At 40.7% G+C, this 19,932-nt stretch overlaps 4 protein-coding genes across 4 annotated transcripts; 1 reads left to right on the top strand and 3 right to left on the bottom strand.

Annotated features, from left to right (window-relative positions):
- Window positions 1-1,159: 1,159 nt before the first annotated feature.
- Window positions 1,160-4,555, bottom strand: FOMMEDRAFT_166523 (heat shock protein 70). Its single transcript, XM_007264393.1, has 6 exons — window positions 3,483-4,555; window positions 3,417-3,429; window positions 3,342-3,356; window positions 3,001-3,286; window positions 2,019-2,947; window positions 1,160-1,959 (listed from the first exon to the last, which is right to left on the bottom strand). Exons 1-6 carry the CDS (start codon window positions 3,643-3,645, stop codon window positions 1,311-1,313), a joined length of 2,055 nt encoding a protein of 684 aa, XP_007264455.1. The 5' UTR covers window positions 3,646-4,555; the 3' UTR covers window positions 1,160-1,310.
- Window positions 4,556-4,802: 247 nt separating this feature from the next.
- On the top strand, window positions 4,803-7,926 carry FOMMEDRAFT_119881 (aconitate hydratase). The gene is made up of 9 exons (XM_007264392.1): window positions 4,803-5,044; window positions 5,095-5,203; window positions 5,259-5,288; window positions 5,344-5,511; window positions 5,560-5,815; window positions 5,872-6,537; window positions 6,598-6,972; window positions 7,033-7,577; window positions 7,641-7,926. Exons 1-9 carry the CDS (start codon window positions 4,866-4,868, stop codon window positions 7,665-7,667), a joined length of 2,355 nt encoding a protein of 784 aa, XP_007264454.1. The 5' UTR covers window positions 4,803-4,865; the 3' UTR covers window positions 7,668-7,926.
- A 989-nt stretch (window positions 7,927-8,915) lies between these two features.
- On the bottom strand, window positions 8,916-9,726 carry FOMMEDRAFT_27015 (uncharacterized protein; the record flags this gene model as incomplete). Its single annotated transcript, XM_007264391.1, has 7 exons — window positions 8,916-8,942; window positions 9,014-9,044; window positions 9,153-9,158; window positions 9,229-9,279; window positions 9,391-9,516; window positions 9,570-9,644; window positions 9,710-9,726. 7 exons carry the CDS (start codon window positions 9,724-9,726, stop codon window positions 8,916-8,918), a joined length of 333 nt encoding a protein of 110 aa, XP_007264453.1.
- A 2,480-nt stretch (window positions 9,727-12,206) lies between these two features.
- On the bottom strand, window positions 12,207-13,004 carry FOMMEDRAFT_153741 (kinase-like protein; the record flags this gene model as incomplete). Its single annotated transcript, XM_007264390.1, has 5 exons — window positions 12,207-12,336; window positions 12,389-12,463; window positions 12,520-12,579; window positions 12,642-12,775; window positions 12,849-13,004. The coding sequence occupies 5 exons, from the start codon at window positions 13,002-13,004 to the stop codon at window positions 12,207-12,209; spliced, it is 555 nt and encodes a 184-aa protein (XP_007264452.1).
- Window positions 13,005-19,932: the final 6,928 nt, after the last annotated feature.

The following is a 19,932-nucleotide window of genomic DNA, read 5'->3' as shown; positions in this document are numbered from 1 at the left end:
GCATTCTTCAAACACTTTCATTAACTGAGGGATAGATGTATTGAAGTGTATATAGTTTGCCAATATTGTGTCAGTAATGTTATTAACTATACATACATGAATAGCCTTAGCCATCTCCCTCTCAGCTTTGTTCTACAGTTTATCCTTTAGTAAGTGTTTGAAGCACATAGCTGTAACACTAGAAACAATGTGGTAGTGCCACATCTTATAGTTTGCTTCAGTCTTAAGCATTGTAATGTTTTGACCAAAGTATTTAGGTACATCAGCTGGTTTACAGTGTGTATCTGTATGTAGGGGAACCATAATACAAATGTGTGCAAATGTATGCAAGTAAAGGGTTTAGAGTGTACAGTGGATGCATGTATGCAGGGAGCTCAAGGCTTATAACCTGTTAAGAGGGAAAACTTAAGGGGGGCACACATAGACAAGGGGTGAGGTGACAATTGACTACTTAGTGTCTCTTGTCCTTATATTGTATGTATTCTAACTGAGACATTATGAAGTCATTGTCTTGTGGTTCATCTGTTAATGAACTAATCATCTCATAATAAGTACACTATGTATTTTTATACTATACTTTTAGTACACTTTGCTACTGTACTCTTTTGCCAGTTTGTACATCTACTGAAACTTACTATGTTTAGTAAATTGCTCTTTATATATTTATAGGATTACTTTGAATCTATCTACTAATAATTCTACTAATGTCTGGCTAAGACTAGTTACTAGTCTGGCCTGCTAGCATTAATACTGAGTGAAGGTAATGAATAGGTTTTTATGTTAGCTAGAGGTATGTATGTCTAAGAAAACATTACTACTCTCTGTGTGGGCAAGAGTTAAAGATCAAAGCTAAACCTCATTATGTGAGAGGAATGGCTCCTGATCATCCTTATCCTTGTCCTCTTCCAGTACATAAATCCCCCCCCCCTCCTGCTCCTCCTGCACCATAAAGCTTACTAGTAAAAGGGTTTGCAACGTTCTGTCTGCATTTCATTAGGCTTCTCCTCAAGTGTAAGCTCCTCTAACGTTGCATGCTAGTTCCCTCACTCCACCCATTCTGTCTTGTATCATTCACGGTAGCGAGGAGTTTCTTTTCGTCTTGTCTTCGTCTAAGACTACAGTCTATTCTCCTTTTCCTTTTTCTCTACAGTTCGTTCAGCCTGGTAGGACTTTCTATTACTATATCGCCTCTCTAGCGCTATATTTTTGGAGGAAGTACAAATAAAAAAAAGAAAAGAAAAGTGCAAATGTGTATAAAAAAAAGAAAGTCGCGTGAAGCACATCCACCCGCCCACGAAGTGAGAAGTAAATTAAAGCTCATCATGCGAGCGGAACGGCTCCTGATCATCCTCATCCTCTCCAGGCGCATAACTCCCTCCCCCTCCAGCTCCACCGGCACCATAAAGCTTACTAGTAATAGGGTTAACAACACTCTGCACCTCACCCAGCTTCTCCTCCAATTCCTCCAAACTCGCAGTCGCACCTTCACTCTCCACCCATTCTGTGGTTTCTTTCACGGTAGCGAGGAGAGTTTTCTTGTCTTCGTCGTCCAACTTGCCGCCTAGCCCGTCTTGGTCGGAGAGTTGCGATTTGATTCCGTAGATGAAGTTGGAGAGGGAGTTCATTGCTTCGATGCGTTTACGTTGGGCTTCGTCTTCTGCTGCGAACTCTTCTGCTTCTTGTACCATTCTTTCGATCTCTTCGTCTGATAATCTACCCTTTTCGTTTTTGATGGTGATAGATTCGGATTTACCCGTGCCTTTGTCGGCAGCTGAGACTCTCATGATACCGTTAGCGTCAATTTCGAAGGTGACTTCGATTTGCGGGACTCCGCGGGGCGCTGGGGGGATACCGGTGAGTTCGAATTTCCCGAGGAGGTTGTTGTCTTTTGTGAGTGAGCGTTCGCCTTCGTAGACTTGGATTAGGACGACTTGTTGGTTGTCTGCTGCAGTCGAGAAGCTAAATAAGGGGCGAAATTAGGAAACAGAAAGGATTGAGAGGAAGAGGAGGGCACGTACATCTGAGACTTCTTAGTCGGGACGACAGTGTTACGCGAAATAAGCTTCGTCATGACACCACCCGTAGTCTCAATACCAACAGAAAGCGGGCAGACATCAATAAGTACGACGTCCGCAGTACCTTCCTCACCAGCCAAGATACCACCCTGAACAGCAGCACCATACGCAACAGCCTCGTCAGGGTTAATTCCCTTCGACGGCTCCTTGCCACCGAAGTACTCCCTGAGGAGCTGTTGAACTTTAGGGATACGCGTTGAGCCTCCGACGAGAACGACTTCATCAATCTCATCCTTCTTGACCCCAGAGTCTTTAAGAACTTGCTCGACGGGCTTCATCGTCTTGCGGAAAAGGTCCATGTTGAGTTCTTCGAACTTGGCACGGGTGAGCGTCTCGGAGAAGTCATTCCCGTTTTCGAAGGACTCGATTTCGAGACGGGTGGATTGTTGGCTGGAAAGTGTGCGCTTGGCCTTCTCGACTTCGCGCTTGAGTTTACCCAAAGCACGGAGGTTCGTCGAGACGTCCGTTCCAGTCTTCTTTTTGTATTGCTTGACGAAGTAGTCAATGACGCGGTTGTCAAAGTCTTCACCGCCAAGGTGGGTGTCACCAGCAGTTGCGAGGACTTCAAAGACACCATCGTCGATGGAAAGGAGGGAGACATCGAAGGTACCTCCACCGAGATCGTATACGATGATGCGAGACTCGCCGCCCTTCTTGTCGAGACCGTAGGCGATCGCGGCAGCGGTAGGCTCGTTGACGATACGTAAGACCTGGAGACCAGCGATCGTACCGGCATCCTTGGTTGCTTGACGCTGAGCGTCGTTGAAGTATGCGGGGACGGTAACGACAGCGTGGGTGACTTTCCTGCCGAGGTAAGCCTCAGCGGTCTCCTTCATCTTGGACAAAACCATTGCGCTGATTTCCTCAGGAGTCTAATTATCGCCTTAGCCACGTTGAAGATTCAGGTGACGAAAAATGCGCTTACGAATTCACGCTGCTCGCCCTTATGCTGCACCTGGATCATCGGCTTTCCAGTCTTATCCTTAATCTTGAACGGCCAATGTGTCATATCGCGCTTGACCTCGGGGTCATCGGATCTGCGTCCAATGAGACGCTTAGCGTCGAAGACGGTGTTTTCGGGGTTGGAGTGGAAGGCGTTCTTTGCGGCATCGCCGACGAGACGTTCGTCATCGGTGAAGGAAACCCAGGATGGGGTGATACGGTGACCTTGGTCGTTGGCGATAATTTCGACGCGACCGCCGCGTTGAACACTGAATGACACGTCAGCTTTGCGCGTGGATGGGGAAATGGTAGTGGGAGACGTACCCGACGCAAGAGTAACTTTAGACGTTGCGAAAATTATTTAGTCTTTGTTCTACATCAGCTGTTTAATATACTCACGTAGTACCAAGATCTAGAGTCGTTGTCAGTAAAGGGCGAAAAGTTACAAAGACGGAAGACACGTACCAATACCAATGACGGGACCGTACTCTGAGCGCGAGTCCTCGTCAGCGTTTACAGCGAGCGGACATAAACAAAAGAGGGCAATGAAAGCAAGACAGAGGAGAGAAACAGAAGACGCGACGCGACGTGCGTGCGTTCTAGTCGGCCGTCTTGGGAGGCGGGACATCGTTGTTGGTGGTAAAAGCTAAGGAACAGAGGGCTGCAGCTGAGCAGCCTTATAAAAGTTGAGATGAGTGCCACGTCGACACGACCTCTCGCGACACGTCAATTTACATCACGTGACTACCCATCCTTTTATTCCCAAGTTTTCGTCGACGTTCTGTTTTTTTCTCCTTGATTCTTCCACGAGAACAGACCGCCGGTGATGAGCTTCGTGATGCAAAGTGATGAGCACAGACGCGAGGGTGTGTGCGCCCTTGCTTGTCGTCGGTGACTTTGTCCGTCTGGCATCCCTTACCTTGTTACATACAAAGGGACGGACTTGTTTTCCTCTGAGGCGCCCTTTCTCTGTTCTCTTGTGGAAGTCTCACGCTTGGACTGTGCTACGTAGCAGCTCGACTGTGATTGTATCGTGTTTCGTACTTTGCTCGTACACGTAGCGACACGTTGCTTAATGCGGTTCTTTCATGACGATGCCCAGCGTTCTGTTCGACTACAAATGCTGTGGAATGCGTTGTGCAGATGCCTCTATTCCTGCCATTAAAATGGCTTTATTATGTTCTAGTTGATTACAATGTAGCCTCATGAAAAGTGAGACTCAAAGTAGTACCGTGGTACACGTCTTGTGTATTGTGGAATGTAGTCAGGCTTTTGCCTTAGTTGAAGGAGAAGAGATGCTGTGATAGGACGAGGATGGCATTCTGAAGCCTCAACAAAACGCTGAACAAAATGAATTTATAGTTAGACCGGGAGAAATCGGCATGCAGTTTGGAGGCAGGTGATTCGCCCCGCTCTCGCTCGGACTTGCTCTCGCTCAAGAGCATCACTCTGTCCGGGGACTCGGAATCCGGAACGCCGACGAGCAATGACGCCTTGGGTTCAGCGTCACTGGTATACCCAGCAGTACAATGTATGCTAGGAGCTACACTACATAACATGAAATATAACATATTCTTGTAAAAATTCTAAGATGGACGGAAGGAAGTAAAAACATATGACAACCAGCGAGCAAAAACCCGCAGAGGACAAGAGTAACAGAGCCGCTCTGATTGGATGAGGTACAGTTGAGGTGTTTAGGCGGCCAACTCCGGCGCCGACCGGCCAGCAACATAAAACGGGCGAACCTGTTCCTCAACGTCACTTTCCACTCATCTTCCACCTCGCCACCGTCATCCCCCTCTCCCTACGAACTTGTAGTCCCCCGGCACTCGCCCGTCGTCATCGACGATGTTCAACCTCGCTAGCAGGACCGCCAGTGCGGTCATGTCTGTCAAGCGCCTGGCCGCTGGTATGGCCACCGCTGCTCCGCGCATTGGTGACAAGAAAGTCTCCATGAGTAGACTGGAGCCAAATAGTTATATTAATTATCAGCGCATTGAAGATAACCTCGCTGTTGTGCGCTCAAGGTATGCGATGTTCTGTTGTTGTGGCGATAGCGCACTTATCAGCTCGTTAGGTTGAATCGACCACTGACAATGTCAGAAAAGATTCTCTATGGACACCTCGACGATCCTCATAACCAGGATATCGACCGAGGGAAGAGCTACCTCAAGCTCAGACCAGACGTAAGGATGTAGACAATCGGCACTGACAACGATGCTAACCCTTCTCCGCTTATAGCGCGTAGCTTGTCAGGACGCAACTGCGCAGGTTCGTCGCTCATTTATCGTTCTCAACCCTTTTCGGGTATCTGACTTCCTTTCAGATGGCTATCCTCCAATTCATGTCCTCTGGGATGGACGCCGTCGCAGTCCCTACCACCGTACACTGCGACCATCTTATTGAGGCACAAATTGGCGGGCAAGCAGATTTGAAGCGTGCTATTGACATCAACAAGGAGGTTTATGACTTTTTGGCTACTGCAACTGCGAAGGTTCGTATGGACACGCGCAAAGTCTACATGTTCTAACTTGCCTTTCAGTATGGTATGGGCTTCTGGCGCCCCGGCTCTGGAATCATCCACCAGATCATCCTTGAAAACTATGCATTCCCCGGTGGACTCATGATTGGCACGGACTCTCACACACCGAACGCTGGCGGTCTGGGAATGGTTGCTTGCGGTGTCGGAGGTGCTGATGCGGTCGACGTGATGGCGAATCTTCCGTGGGAACTCAAGTGCCCAAAGGTCATCGGCGTTAACTTGACTGGCAAGATCAGTGGTTGGACTACACCGAAGGGTGCGTCTTCCGTTCATGGTGTTTTTTACTGTATGCTGACGTTGATATGTCATCAGACGTCATTCTTAAGGTTGCAGGTATTCTTACGGTCAAGGGCGGCACTGGTGCGATTGTTGAGTACCACGGTCCTGGTGTTGAGTCTCTATCATGCACTGGTATGGCTACGATTTGCAACATGGGTGCCGAGATTGGCGCGACGACGTCCATCTTCCCGTTTAACAGGCGAATGGTCGATTACCTCCAGGCCACGAAGCGCGGAGATATTGCGGAGTACGCGAAATCCTTCGAGCACAATTTGCAGGCAGACAAGGATGCCGAATACGACCAGCTTATTGAGATCAACCTTTCGGAGCTCGAACCGCACATCAATGGCCCGTTCACGCCCGATCTTGCCACGCCGATTTCGAAGTTTGCGGAGGAAGTGAAGAAGAATGACTGGCCAGCGGAGCTCAAGGTCGGCCTTATCGGTTCTTGTACGAACTCTTCGTATGAGGACATGACTCGTTCAGCTGCGATTGCTAAGGAGGCTGCGGATCATGGTCTGCAGGTTAAGAGCAAATTCACGATTACTCCCGGTTCCGAGCAAGTCCGTGCTACAATCGCGCGTGACGGCCTGATTGAGACTTTTGAGAACGCTGGTGGTATTGTCCTCGCTAACGCGTGTGGACCGTGCATTGGACAGTGGGACCGTCAGGACGTACCAAAGGGTGTCAAGAACTCGAGTATGTTTTGTTTAAGTCGAAATGGTTGTGTGACGTCATGCTTAAATTTTGTTTCTTCAGTCATCACCTCGTACAACCGTAACTTCACTGGCCGCAACGACGCAAACCCTGCTACTCATGCATTCGTCACATCTCCCGATATCGTCACCGCCATGGTCTTTGCCGGCGACCTGACCTTCAACCCACTCACTGACACGCTCACTGGTTCGGATGGCAAGCCGTTCAAGTTCTCGCAGCCTTCTGGTAACGAACTCCCACCACGTGGATACGACCCTGGTCAGGACACATTCCAGCCTCCACCCGAGGATCGTATGAGCGTGCAGGTTGCGATTGACCCGAAGAGTGACCGTCTGCAGAGGCTGGAACCGTTCCAGCCGTGGGATGGTAAGACTCCAACAGACCTTCCGGTTTTGATTAAGGTTAAGGGCAAGTGCAGTAAGTACAGCGTATTTACTCGATGCAGGGATGATTGTGTTAATTCGTACTGTTAATTAGCGACTGATCACATCTCCGCCGGCGGACCTTGGCTCAAATACCGTGGCCACCTCCAAAACATCTCGCAAAACTGTCTCATCGGTGCTATCAACGCAGAGAACGGCGAGGCGAACAAGGTGAAGAACCAGTTTACAGGTGAATACGGTGGTGTACCGCAAGTTGCTGCGTCCTACCGCGACAAGGGTATCAAATGGGTTGTCATCGGTGATTCGAACTACGGAGAGGGGTCGTCTCGTGAACACGCTGCGCTTGAGCCGAGGTACCTTGGTGGATTGGCGATTATTACGAAGTCGTTCGCGCGTATCCATGAAACGAATTTGAAGAAGCAGGGTATGCTTGCTTTGACGTTTGTGAACCCGGAGGATTATGAACATGTGAGGCCGGATGATAAGGTGACGATTAAGGGGTTGGAGAGCTTCGCTCCTGGGAAAAATTTGGTTATGGAGGTAAAGCATAAGGATGGGAAGACGGAAGAAATTGAGCTTGCGCATAGTTTCAATGAGGGACAGATCGAGTGGTTTAAGGCTGGGAGTGCGTTGAATTTGGTACGTCTTTCTCTGTCTTGATTTCCTTTAGACTTCAATGCTTATCGGTTGCTTTTTGTGTAGATGGCAAAGAAGGCCAAGGGCAACTAAAATGACGTGCTCCCTGTTCACTCTCTACTAGTGAGATGTCCAAAATAAATTTGCATAACAGCTTGTTAGTCTCGACTACATTTTCCTCTCATACTCTGTCTTCTACACACATATTTTCCTGCCCTGCCCTGCCTGCCCGTCCTCCTGTCCTAATCCTTAAATGCGCTTTCCTTTACTATTACTTCGTACTTAGTACGTACATGCATATTGTATTACTTAGACCAAAATTCCAAGGAATACAACTAACCGATTTTATTTTTCCTATCTTGCTTTCTCTTTCTTTGTGAAAATTTGAGACTATTGAAACTACTATCTTTAGATTCTTTGTCCTAAAGGCTAAAGTAGAGAGTTTAAAAAAGTCTTCAAGGTCTGTAGCTATTCACTTTTATTTCAGCTTGTTTGTAATAATGTATTAGTATTATGTGTTGAGTCTTGTTAGATTAGTATATAATAATAATATATAATAAAATAATAAAAAACAATAAAAAATGGGTGACCACTTGATAATTATTTATTACTCTGTAAAAACAGTTTAATCACAGAAGGGAGAGGATCTTAATGCATATATTAGTCTTGTAAAAAGTATTAATAATTATAGTATACACACTTAGTATAATACTATTCTTACCTATTTGTATATAGTGTGTATTACAAGTAAAGTAACACTCTAAGATTACTGTGAAAATGCTCTTAATAAGGAAGAAATGTGTCTTTTATAAGGAAAGTAATATGTACTTGTATAGAGTACAGAGTATGTATGGATCACTAATTAGTGATTATACTTGCCTTTTAGTATAATAGTTAACATTACTACACTCATGTTGACAAGTATTACACTTATTGTTTATAGTAACTATATAGATTTCAAAGGAGTTTGGGAAGATCTGAAGTTTGACAGATTTAGTATATACAAATAGTAACAACTACTACTAAATCATAATAGTATATTTAAGAAGAGAATTGTTTTAGTAACTAATATATTTACTACTAGTTTAATTTACTATTAATTTAATCCTTTCTCTCTTATTTCTTTCCTGTACTTGTTTTAGACATTATAGTCTCTTTTACTGTCCTAATGACTGTTCTTATATGTGAATGATTCTGACTCTGCCTTTGTGTTCCTTTAGTATTAGAACTAACTGATTTTCTAACATTACTTTTCTTAGCTTGCTTTTTGTCTAATCTTCTTTAGGCTTCTGTCTGAGTATGTATCAAACCTCTTTTCCACCTATCTATTGTATTATTACTCTAGAGCTTCTTGTCACAGTTTTCAAACTACTAGATAGATTTATAAGCTAAAGGCAATATTTTATGTGTAAGTAGCACTTATAAATATGAACTCTGACCTTATACTTTATAAGATTCTCTACAGACAATCTGTTGTTTAGATCAATGTTCAGACAATAGTGTAAGGAATCTTTTCCTATTATTATAGTGAATATCTAACTCATAAATAACTTTGTGTCTCTTTTAAATACTACTCACCTGTATCTGTTATATAATGTATCCAATCTCCAGCTATGATGAAATTCTCAATGTGCTTGTTTGTAACAATACTTACAATAGTACATTCAGGAACATCCTGAAATTTCTATCTGGATTGTAGAGCTCCCTAAATCAGAATAGTATTATAAACATAATGTGTAGTAAGAATAAAATAAGTAGCTACTCTATAGAACAGTACATAAGTACTTCTTCCAAGGAATATAGATTAAGTACACACCCTAGCAACCATATATTTATCATTTCTGTGTACCAGCCTTGTTGATACAGTTTGTAGATTTCTGGAGCCAGAAAGGTAGGTGTTCTACAAAATTTGTCTCCTTTCATGTCTTCACCATATTTTACACTAAAAGAAAATCAACAAATAGTGTATTAACTTTGGTCCAGGGGTGTACTCACAATCTGAAGTCACTTAGCAGGAGTCTATCCTTAGTAGGGTTGTCACACTTATCTTTTATAAGGAAGTTTTTGGGTCTAATTGAATTTATGATAAAACACAATTAGCAAACAGGCATCCTACATTTGTAATAGTAACTCACTTTACATCCCTATACATTATTTTCTTTGAATGAAGATATGTAACAGCTTCAACCATTTGTCTACAAATCCAAATTATCTGTAAGTATAGCTCTGTACTAAGTTATAATAACATGCACCTAATGTAATGTACTACTATTTTCTCTGTGAAAGTATTGAATTGCTTAAGACACTCAAATAGATCTCCTCCCTTTGTATATTCAAGAATGATGACTCATACATTATAATTCTCAAATGCACTATAATATAAAATCTTTTAAGTATTAGTCATCTGTATTTACAAGCTAGGCTTCAGTCTGTCAATATACTATATTTCTGTGTACTAGTCCTACTAGTAGTCTTATCTTATTGAATACAAATATCTTGGCCAACTTGTTATCTTCTTTATTATGTGAGTAGCTATTTAGACTTGTTTTCTTAAAAGTCACTTTAGTAGCAAATTCTAGCTCCTTGTCTTTTAGTATGTCCTTTCATACAATAAGCTATCAAATCCATGCTTAGACTCAAATCCTTATATATTTCAAATAGAATAGGATAAGTAAGTCCAAATGTACTCTAACACAAGCAAAATATCCTTTTTCTAACTATTGTGTAATTGTCAATTTCCATAGTATATTCTTTTTCTTTTTATCCTTTTCTCAGGTCAACTTTTTATAAAATGTGGGTTCTCCTACTTTTCCCTAGAATAGAGGTGTCAGGTCTTTAAGATCCATTCGAAAATACAATAACTACTTATTATACTAGTAGTAGGTTGTTGAGTCAGTATGTGAAACAAACAAAAATGCACAATATAAATAATCCTAATATACTTTTGTAACTCTAGAAGGTAGGGGTTCTGTCTCAGCTACTAGTATAGTGATACATACTTTAACCCTAATACAGTGTATGAAGCAAAGTGTTGATACAGTTGCTATAGACACTATTGTCTAATAAATACTTCTTTGTATACTGTGTTAGAATGTAATCAGGTTAATCTGTTAAACTTTTGCATACTTTATTGAATAATTGTAAAGAAACAAACAATCCTGTTTTGCTGTAATGAGTATTTGCTTTAATACAAGGACTGTTAAAGTATTCTGGAGCACAATAATGTAGTATACACAAGAATCTAATTTCTAGTAGACATTTTGATAGTAAACTAGCTAGAATGTACTGTACCTATTTTTGAGCTCAACCAAGAGAAGGGGTTGTATTACATGGCAACATTTAGGAAGCCAGGACAATAGTATATAGCTACTGTACATGTAATTATTATTAAAACACTACAATTTTTGAGTTACAAAAGTCAACAGTAGCTTTTAAAAGTATAGAGTAATATTCTTAGTATATAGTAAAAATAGTATTGTTTGTAAGAGATTTTCAGGATAACAGAATATGATATAATGTAAATTGCTGAGACAAGCCATTTGTTCATCCATTACAAGATTTATACATTACTATATTTTACCTTATAATGTATTTGGCTATATAAGGTTGGACAAATTTGTACTAATAAATACTCTTTAAAACATAAGTCTTTAATAAGTACTACTAAAAAGAGAGAGTATAATATATAAACAATAGAATATAATTAAATAGAATCACTTTGAAAAGAAAGGAACACTATTAGACAATAATAAATAGTTTATTCTCAGATTCAGGTTAATTACAGTTGTTAAGAGAGAAATTAGCTAACTATATAGTAATCTACTTAACAATAATTTTTTTAGTACTTATTTAAACATAAGCAACTCTGTAAATATATTCTGTTATAATACTCAAGATATTTGAACACTTCTCCCTTTACTACCTTTCCTTTCCCTTCTCCTACTCACTCTACTTTTTGCTTTACCTGTTATAGTCTCTTTAGTATTCTTCTGTATCTGTACTTGAGAAGACTACTGACTCTATTTTTCTTAATGACTAGAACTTGTTAGATTAGTGACTCTCTTCTCAGTGTACTTCTTTACCAACTCTTCTCTTAATGCTCTATATACCTGAACATCCATTATTGCACGTTTCCAAGTCTTCATTACATTGCCTCCCCATAGAGTTTTATTACTAGTTTGGAACCACTAGAAAATACCCAGAAAGAGTCAGTTTACAATTTGGTCAGCTCTTATAAGCTAATGAACTGACCTTGTCTATTGTGCCTTGAAGCTTCTCTGCAGATTTTCTGTCACCAGGACAAACATTTAGGCAGTCACACAGAAAACCTCGTCCTGTCATATATTATTAATACCAGATTGCTGACCAATTCACACCTCTCTTAAGTTTCTCACCTTTATCAGATATATTTCTCAGCCTATGTCCGAGTATTATATATTTTTCAATATGCTCATTAGTGAGGATATGTGCTATGTCACACTCAAGAGAGCATTTCTGTGGGGGACATTCTTTGTGTGGGATACTGTAGTAAATGCTAGGGTAAATGTCACAACCAGTGAATAGGCAATACATGACTGCCCTATCAATCAATGATTATTTACTATTCTGAGGATGTATAGATGAAAGTTAACATTACCCAAGTGACCAAACGTCAACTGTTTCTGTGTAAAACTCGTGGCCTTTGCTTGTGAACATTTCTGGGGCCATAAAGGCTTTTGTTCCACACTCGGATTTTGCTTTCATGTCTTCTGTATGTTTTGATCTAGAAAAAGATGTCTAATTTTATACTGTATATAGAAATATAGTTTACACACAATCCGAAATCGCTAAGCAGGAGTTTATCCTTCATGAGATCTCCACATTTGTCTTTGACAAGGAAATTCTCTGGTCTATTACATGTATGTCAAGTGTCTGTTAGCAAATACAATCTTCAAGTACAACCCACTTTAGATCTCTGTGAATGACCTTGTTTTTATGGAGATAACAGACTGCATCGACCATCTGCCTTTAAATTTAAACAATTTGTCAGTAAAAGCCTTATAACAGTGTGTGATGTCTTGCTTGTACCTTGCATAATATGCGAAAACCTGCTCAGATACGTACTGGGCTGATTTTAGTCGATCAAAGACGTGCCCTCCTTTGGCATACTCGAGAACAGCAACCCACACATTGTTGTTCTCGAACGCCCCATAACATCTTATCTGCAAATAAAAATAAAAATAAAATAAAATTGGACATTGCACAAGTAAACCAGTCTTTGTACTATCAACATACTACATTCGTATGTCTTAGCCGTGACAAGATGCGTATTTCGTTGAATGTGAATCTTTTAGCTTTGTTGTTTTCTTTGTCAGACCTTGGTTTATCCTTTGGAGTCATTGTTTTATGGGTCACTTTGACAGCGAACTCTAGCTTCTTGCCTGGTATCATGTCAGTTCTTTCGATGACCTTATAATAATGATAAAATTATTGAGCTGAATGGCTGCAACTTTCAAACGTGAGGATGAGCGGAAGTTAAAACACACCCCTACACGAGCATAAGATCCTTTGTCCAGCCATTTTGTTATTAACAGCTTTTGTGGAACACTATTCCCATTGTTATCTTTTGCACAGGACCAGTTTATATGAAACTTGGGGTCACTTTCTTCATCCAGAGGTAGAGGCTTTAAATCTTCGATTTCCTCAGCTTTACTTTTTGATGACATACTGTGTATTGTAAGTTTGTTGATTCTGTATGTGTAATAAGAAATAATGAATATGTGTACACTCAGTAGTTGATAGTACAGAATGTAGGAGATGAAATGCTTGAAGTGTATGCTAAGACTGCAAAGCCTGTACCTTGCAATGTTCTCACCAATCTGGGGTAATTTGCAAACTGCCAGTACTGTCTTAATGAATACTCCTTTACACTCTATGTATATTAGTATATTTTATATTACTTAATACACTTTGCTTTTATCAACCAGAGGAGGGGTGTACCCACAATTGAAAGTCACTGAACAGGAGTCTATCTGAAGTAAAAGTACTACAGTTATTCTTATAAGGAATTTTCTGGTCTAATTGACTGTATGACAGACAATTGCTAGCAAACAGTGGCTCATATTTTGTAGTGAAAGGGATCACATTAAATCTCTATGCATTACTTTCTTTGAATGAAGGTAAGAGCCGGTGGTCTACAATGGCCTGCACCTTATATAACATACTGCAATCTTATTCTCAAAGGCTCCATAACAATTGATCTTCGAAGCGTTAGTCATTGTTTATTTGCTCCAGGCCTCAGACTCTCGACATACCACATTTCTGTACACTAGCCCTGCTAATATTCTTATCTTATTGAACGTAGTTTTCCTGGCTTCTTCGTTCTTCTTCATCACGCTTTGTACCATCTGGGCTCCACAAGTTTCTGGTCACCCTGGCAGCAAACTCCAGCTCCTTGCCTTTTACAATGTCCTTCTGTGAGAACACCTAAATAATGCACACTTTTGATTCAATAAACATACTTGCAACGTAGAGGGAGTGCAGAGTTTTGTACACACCCCTACATGAGCATAATGGTCTTTGCCTTTCCAATATGTCATTGTAAACTCCCGTGGTACGTTTTTCCGTCTTTATCCTTTGCCCAAGACTAGGTTTCATGGAAGATGGGCTTGCTGTTTCCTCCTGGAGTAAAGGCCTCAGATCTTTGAGATCCATTTGAAATTACCTTCCCTATTCTACATGAAGCTAGATCAGTGTATATGTGAAACTGATGTTGAAGATGCAATATTCATCTTAATGTTTTTACATTCTTACACAGTAGGTACAGAGAAGGTATCAGTTTAGTGTGCATGATTGTATTGTGGCGTGTACTTCAATCTCAACCAGGATCATGATACAAAGTGTTGACACTAACACTATAGTGGTTACATTTCCCGTTTTTGCAAGAAGTACTCCTTTGCACTTTGTAAAAGCGATTCCAGATCGACCTGATGCACTTAATGAGTGCTCATTGGATAAAATGCATGATTTCTATACTTGATACATTTAACAAATGCTGTTGCTTTTCTGCCATTCTAGTTGATTTTTATATTATAAGGGCTACTTGAAACTCAGTAGCTGTGATTATGTTTGCAACTCAGGTTAGTGTAGTGTGGTATGATCATATTTCACAGAAGAGGTCTGTGAAAGACAAAGCTACTGTTATGGTTCTCTACTCTTGTACCTTCAGTTCTAAGGGTTCTGTACCCTTCTGTACTGGAACTCAGGACTTCTGTCCCTCAGGGGCACTGTCTATGGACTATATGTGTGCTGACTCTTACCACTACCCTTCCTTACTTTATCATTCCATTCCTTTGACCACCCCTTCATTCTTTGTATCATTCTATAGTCTCTTACCCTTTGTCCATCCTTTCATTCTTTGTACCTTTATCTTTGACATTCCTTTCTTTCATTCTTCATGGCTCATCATTCTTAGTGGCTCATGCTCCCTGAGTGCTCTTGTGTAGTTTAGTATATATAGGCATACAAGATCAGACTGGTCCAGTAGTCTTGATCTTGTCTACTCCAGGTAGTCCTGTACTCTTAGGCTCACTCTATATACTCTACTCTTGTCTCACTCTCTCTCTCTGTCTGTTCTGCAAGTTCTGACTACATTCTAGTGCTTGTGTTCTGTATTTCTGTTGTGTAGGATAGTTGTAGCCTGGGTCCCCTTACTGAGCCTTTGGGTCCCCTCTACACTGTTGCTGACATTAGATCAAGACTACCTATTACCACCCTACAACTCTTCTATGTTTTAGGCATCAGTACTCACTGTTGTGTCAATCTCTTTCCTTTGTCCTAACCCTTTTACATTTTTAAACTTTAAACTTTCTAAACCCTTTTAAACTTTTGCCACCCTTCTTCTATTCATTACCCCTTTTAGTTTAGTGCCAATTCCTTTGTAGTGTAAACATAGACCCTACTACACCAACTGCCACCCCTACTGTCCTACCAGATCAGTAGTTACAAGTAGAACTAGCTTAATACATGTAGACCTCTATCTAAGAGGCCTTTGCCAACCACATGCCCCCAGCCCCTTCAGAACCTGTTCTAATTGTTCTAGAAGTTACAACCTGTTCTAGAAAGAAAGTGCATGTAGCCTGCCCTTCAGACTTTAATAGGTAGCACTTTGAGGACTTCTAGTACTAAGTCAAACTATACATAGCTACTGCTTCAACTGATCTATCCTCAGATCTTGATTGTGTCCTATTTGTCCTCTCCTTTATGAAGGAAGGCAACACAGCCACCTGGGCCCAGAACTGGATCAAAGTTCATTAGATCAGAAGCCTGATCTGACTTTAGAACAATGAGTCATACTTAGAATTTATAGAGCAGCTCTGTGCTTCCTTCATTAATTTGAATGAGAAGTATAATGTACAGAACAAGCTTGTGTCTCTGTGACAGGGCAAACGTTCTGCTAATGCCTTCTTTCAGGAGTTCAATATCCTGGCCTGGAAGGCAGGATTCATACTTGGGTTCAATAATGTCCTTATCAGAATACTTGAAAAAGCTCTTCACTCAGAACTGGTCAATAAGATTCTTAGAATAATGCTAGAACTAGTCACCTACACTGAGTGGAAGATGTGCACCATCTCCTTTGACCAAACTGTAGCTTGGATGTGTCAAGTCTGTACAGAATGCTTACACATGTGTCCAGCTCTGACAGTTCTGAGCCCTTGAATCAATCTGCTCATAATTTGTAATCAATCTGTTCTAATAGACATTAGAGAAGCCTGAAAGCAAGGAGCATACTTTGTCTACAGAAAGTCAGAGTACTAAATTAAGGACTGCCTGTAGAAGTAACAGTATATCTGTCAGGTCATTAGAGTGATGATGAGTGACAAGTAGGATTTGTGGTAAGAAGCCTTTTCTACAAATCTAGAAGTCACCTCAGAACTCCTAGACTCTGACTATGTACCCTAGGATTTTGTAGAGGCCTAACAGTGAATGTAACACTGAAGGGCTATAACTCAGATTTTTTAATAACCACTTTTGATTCAATGGACACTGTAGGATTAGAAGTAAATAAAGTAAGAAAAGTAGAAAAAGTAGAAAAAGTAGAAAAAATAAATCAACAAAATTATTTATTAGAAAGAAAAAAGTTGAAAACAAAAGTAGATAGTTCTCCTATTTCTTCTAATTCTTTTGATTCTTCTCTTTGCACTTCATCTGAGTCTAAATCTGTACAATCTGACCTACTACTTCCACATTCTGAGATCTCAGAATGTTCAGAATGTTACCCAGCCCTGTTCACTACTCAGTAGTTTGTCTGTAGTATTAAGTAGGGATAGCCTCAGCTGAGTTCACAACTGAGGACATAGGTCTGTCCTTGTCAAAAGAGAGAGGTTAATAAGGAAATGTTAGTGTATATACTTACCCTCTTAGACAACAAGGCTGTACAAACTGTATGTTCCCTTTAGAACAAGTAGCAGTTCATCTGAGGATGTTCTAAGTACTAGCTCTAGGTTCCTGTCCTCTTGACTCCCTTCTCAGAATCCTGCCAGATCTGAACAACAGCTCTAGTAGACAGTAAATGTACTAGTTTGTGTATCAATAAGGTCTTTGTACAGGAACACTACCTCCCTACTCAACATGTTCCACTTCTGATCCTAGTATACAATGTAGACAGAACCCTGAACCAGAATGGTTGGATCACTGAGTTTGTCTAACTATAGATAACCATTCAGGATCATAAGGAAAGTATTGAGTTTAGAGTCACTAACCTTGGAAAGACAGATGTCTTCATCAGATTCAAATGGCTTAAGGCTCACAACCCTACTATTGACTAGTTAGAGCAGACACTTGTGTTTAATCAGTGTCCTGAGTCTTACAACTACCTTACACTACTGTTCTAAGTGGATACAGACACCTCTAATGTTACTGACAGTTCTGATAAAGGTGACTAGTTGTTCTTCTTTGACTAGGATAGATATGTGGATACATATTCCAGTTGAGGCAGAATAGAGTCAATCTGAAAGATATCCAAGACAGAACCAGTTGTAAGGATAGGTATACTAGCCTTATGTGAAGATTCTCTCTTTACTAGCACACTCAACTACTGACTGGGATAACCTAGTAATTGAGCACTAAGAAGGAGAAAGAATCCCCTAACCCTTAGCTCGAAAACCCTTTATATATGTGTATACACATGTAGTAGGATACAGGGTAGTCTAGTGAACAAAAAGGAAAACACCCACAAGCACCTACAACACATGTTGCACAAATGCACAGGTAGCACAATTGTTACACTCGCCCTCCAGCATTTAGTCCTAAATGCTAAGAGAGTTAGTACTGGAATAAACAAAATAACAACACAAAAACAAAAGAAAACGTTAGTAACTTACTACAAAGTTCAGTACTACTGTGCTAGGACGTTCTCTGCAGCCATGGATGTGTCTTTGATTGGTCCCATAGTGGACTGGACGTGTTCCTGTCCAGCTTGAACATGTTCTGCAGCAGAACTGGTGGAACTTGTGGCAGATTGGTTGGAATGGCCATCAGATTGAGTAGAAAGCAGTGGATTTAGCAGTAGCATAATGCCTTGAGTGTCAAATGAGCTTAGAGCACTCATATCAAGTACTGAAGTAAGATTGGTAGATGTCAAGGGCAGTTGCAACTCGATCTGAGGACGTTTGCAGTTGTGTGAGTAGAATATAGTGGTTCCATTGTTGATTTGCTCAGCTCTATACTTTGCACCTAAGTAAAACAGTAAGGTACATGTGCTTGTAATAATATAATGTAGAATATATGCACATTTACCTTGGTTTGAAGCCATGTTCTTACAGTATACAAAGTCCTGGGACACTTGTATCATCTTAGCATGTTGAACACAGTCTTGGAACAGTGGTAGCAGGCTCAGTCTCACATGAGAAGGAATGTGGAAGTTATACAAGCATAATACAATGAGATAATGCTCTGGGAGTTGCATAGTAGGGTTGAGGGAATTGTTGTGGATAGCCCTGGAGAAAGCTGCAATCTCCTTGAGCTCCTCTCAATCAAAAACATAGTCAGTACTTGTACTGTAGTTGTGAGTAACCCAATCCTGTGTGATTGGTTGTGCTCAAGGGCCAACTAAGAGTTGTAGAGGAGGATGAGGCATATTCGTGCCTTGTAGAAAAGTGGATGCAAATGTATGAGCAACAGATTCTTGAGTAGTAGACATGATATGTACAGTAAAGTGACTATATGCACAGTTTTTAAAGCCTTTACATATGTCTACCTGTATGTCTATGCTGTAGCATTGTGTTTGAAAGGTTGCCTCATGTTTTACTAGACTGATACTAACCTGAGGGTCATCAGTATTGAGTTTTCCCTTTCCTAGAGTTAGTACATTAATAGAATCGATTCCAAGTATGTCTAAGTATTCCTTTAACACCTCAAGGTGCACAATTTTATCATAGGGTAGCCATGTGTGATCTCTGGACTTCCATAGTACTTTGAACAAAGTAGTAGTCCCTTGTCCTGTATGAGTTTCAATCAAATCTACTGTCCATTCCTTGTTCTCATTGTTTAATCCAGTAACTTGTCCTACTTCCCTTCCAGGGAATAATCTATCATTGTTTGGAACATGTATCCTAAGTAGTGATGAATGAAATACTGGGTGTATGTTACAATTCCTCATTTCCCTGAGTAGATCTAGTTCAAATGCCTTGTTTCCTGTGTTCTGGATTATTTTGTAAGGTCCTATGTACTTTGGTACTAGTTTCCTTGCTTACTGTCTTGGTAGATTCATGTTCTTTGTAGAAACATACACTAGATTGTTTAATTTGAAGGAAGAGGGTTGTCTGTGTTTATTAGCATGTCTAGTTTGCTTTACCCTTGCCTGAAGGATTGTATTGTGTGCCTGTAGTATTGCATCCTTTACTTTCTGAGTGTAAGTCCTTACTCTAGAATATTCATCCTTCCTGGGGTTGTTCCATATCAAGTTCCTTAGCATCTGACTGTAATTTAGAAAGAATGGTGCATATCCTGTAGTTTCTGACCTTGCTGTATTGATAGCATACTCAATCATAGGTAGTTTATGTATCCAATCCTTTTGTTTAGGAGAAATACACTGTCTGAGCATCTGAGTAATTGTTCTGTTCATTCTCTCAGTCGATCCATCAGTCTGTGAATGATATACACTCAATAGCTTCAATTTAATACCTATAAGTTCATGTAATCTTCTCCAAAACGTACTGGTGAATAGGGAATCACAGTTGCTAACAATGTAATTAGGCAGTCCATACAGTTTATAGACGTTTTCAAATACTATCTCTGTGATTTCTCTTGCTCTGTATGTTTGCCTAGTAGGAATAATGTGTACCATGCCAGTTAATAGACAAATAACTGTACAAATCAT

This window comes from Fomitiporia mediterranea, assembly GCF_000271605.1.
Source record: "Fomitiporia mediterranea MF3/22 unplaced genomic scaffold FOMMEscaffold_4, whole genome shotgun sequence".
NCBI lineage: Eukaryota > Fungi > Basidiomycota > Agaricomycetes > Hymenochaetales > Hymenochaetaceae > Fomitiporia > Fomitiporia mediterranea.
The sequence above is the reverse complement of the archived record's forward strand: the minus strand, read 5'-3'. Positions and strand labels throughout refer to the sequence as shown.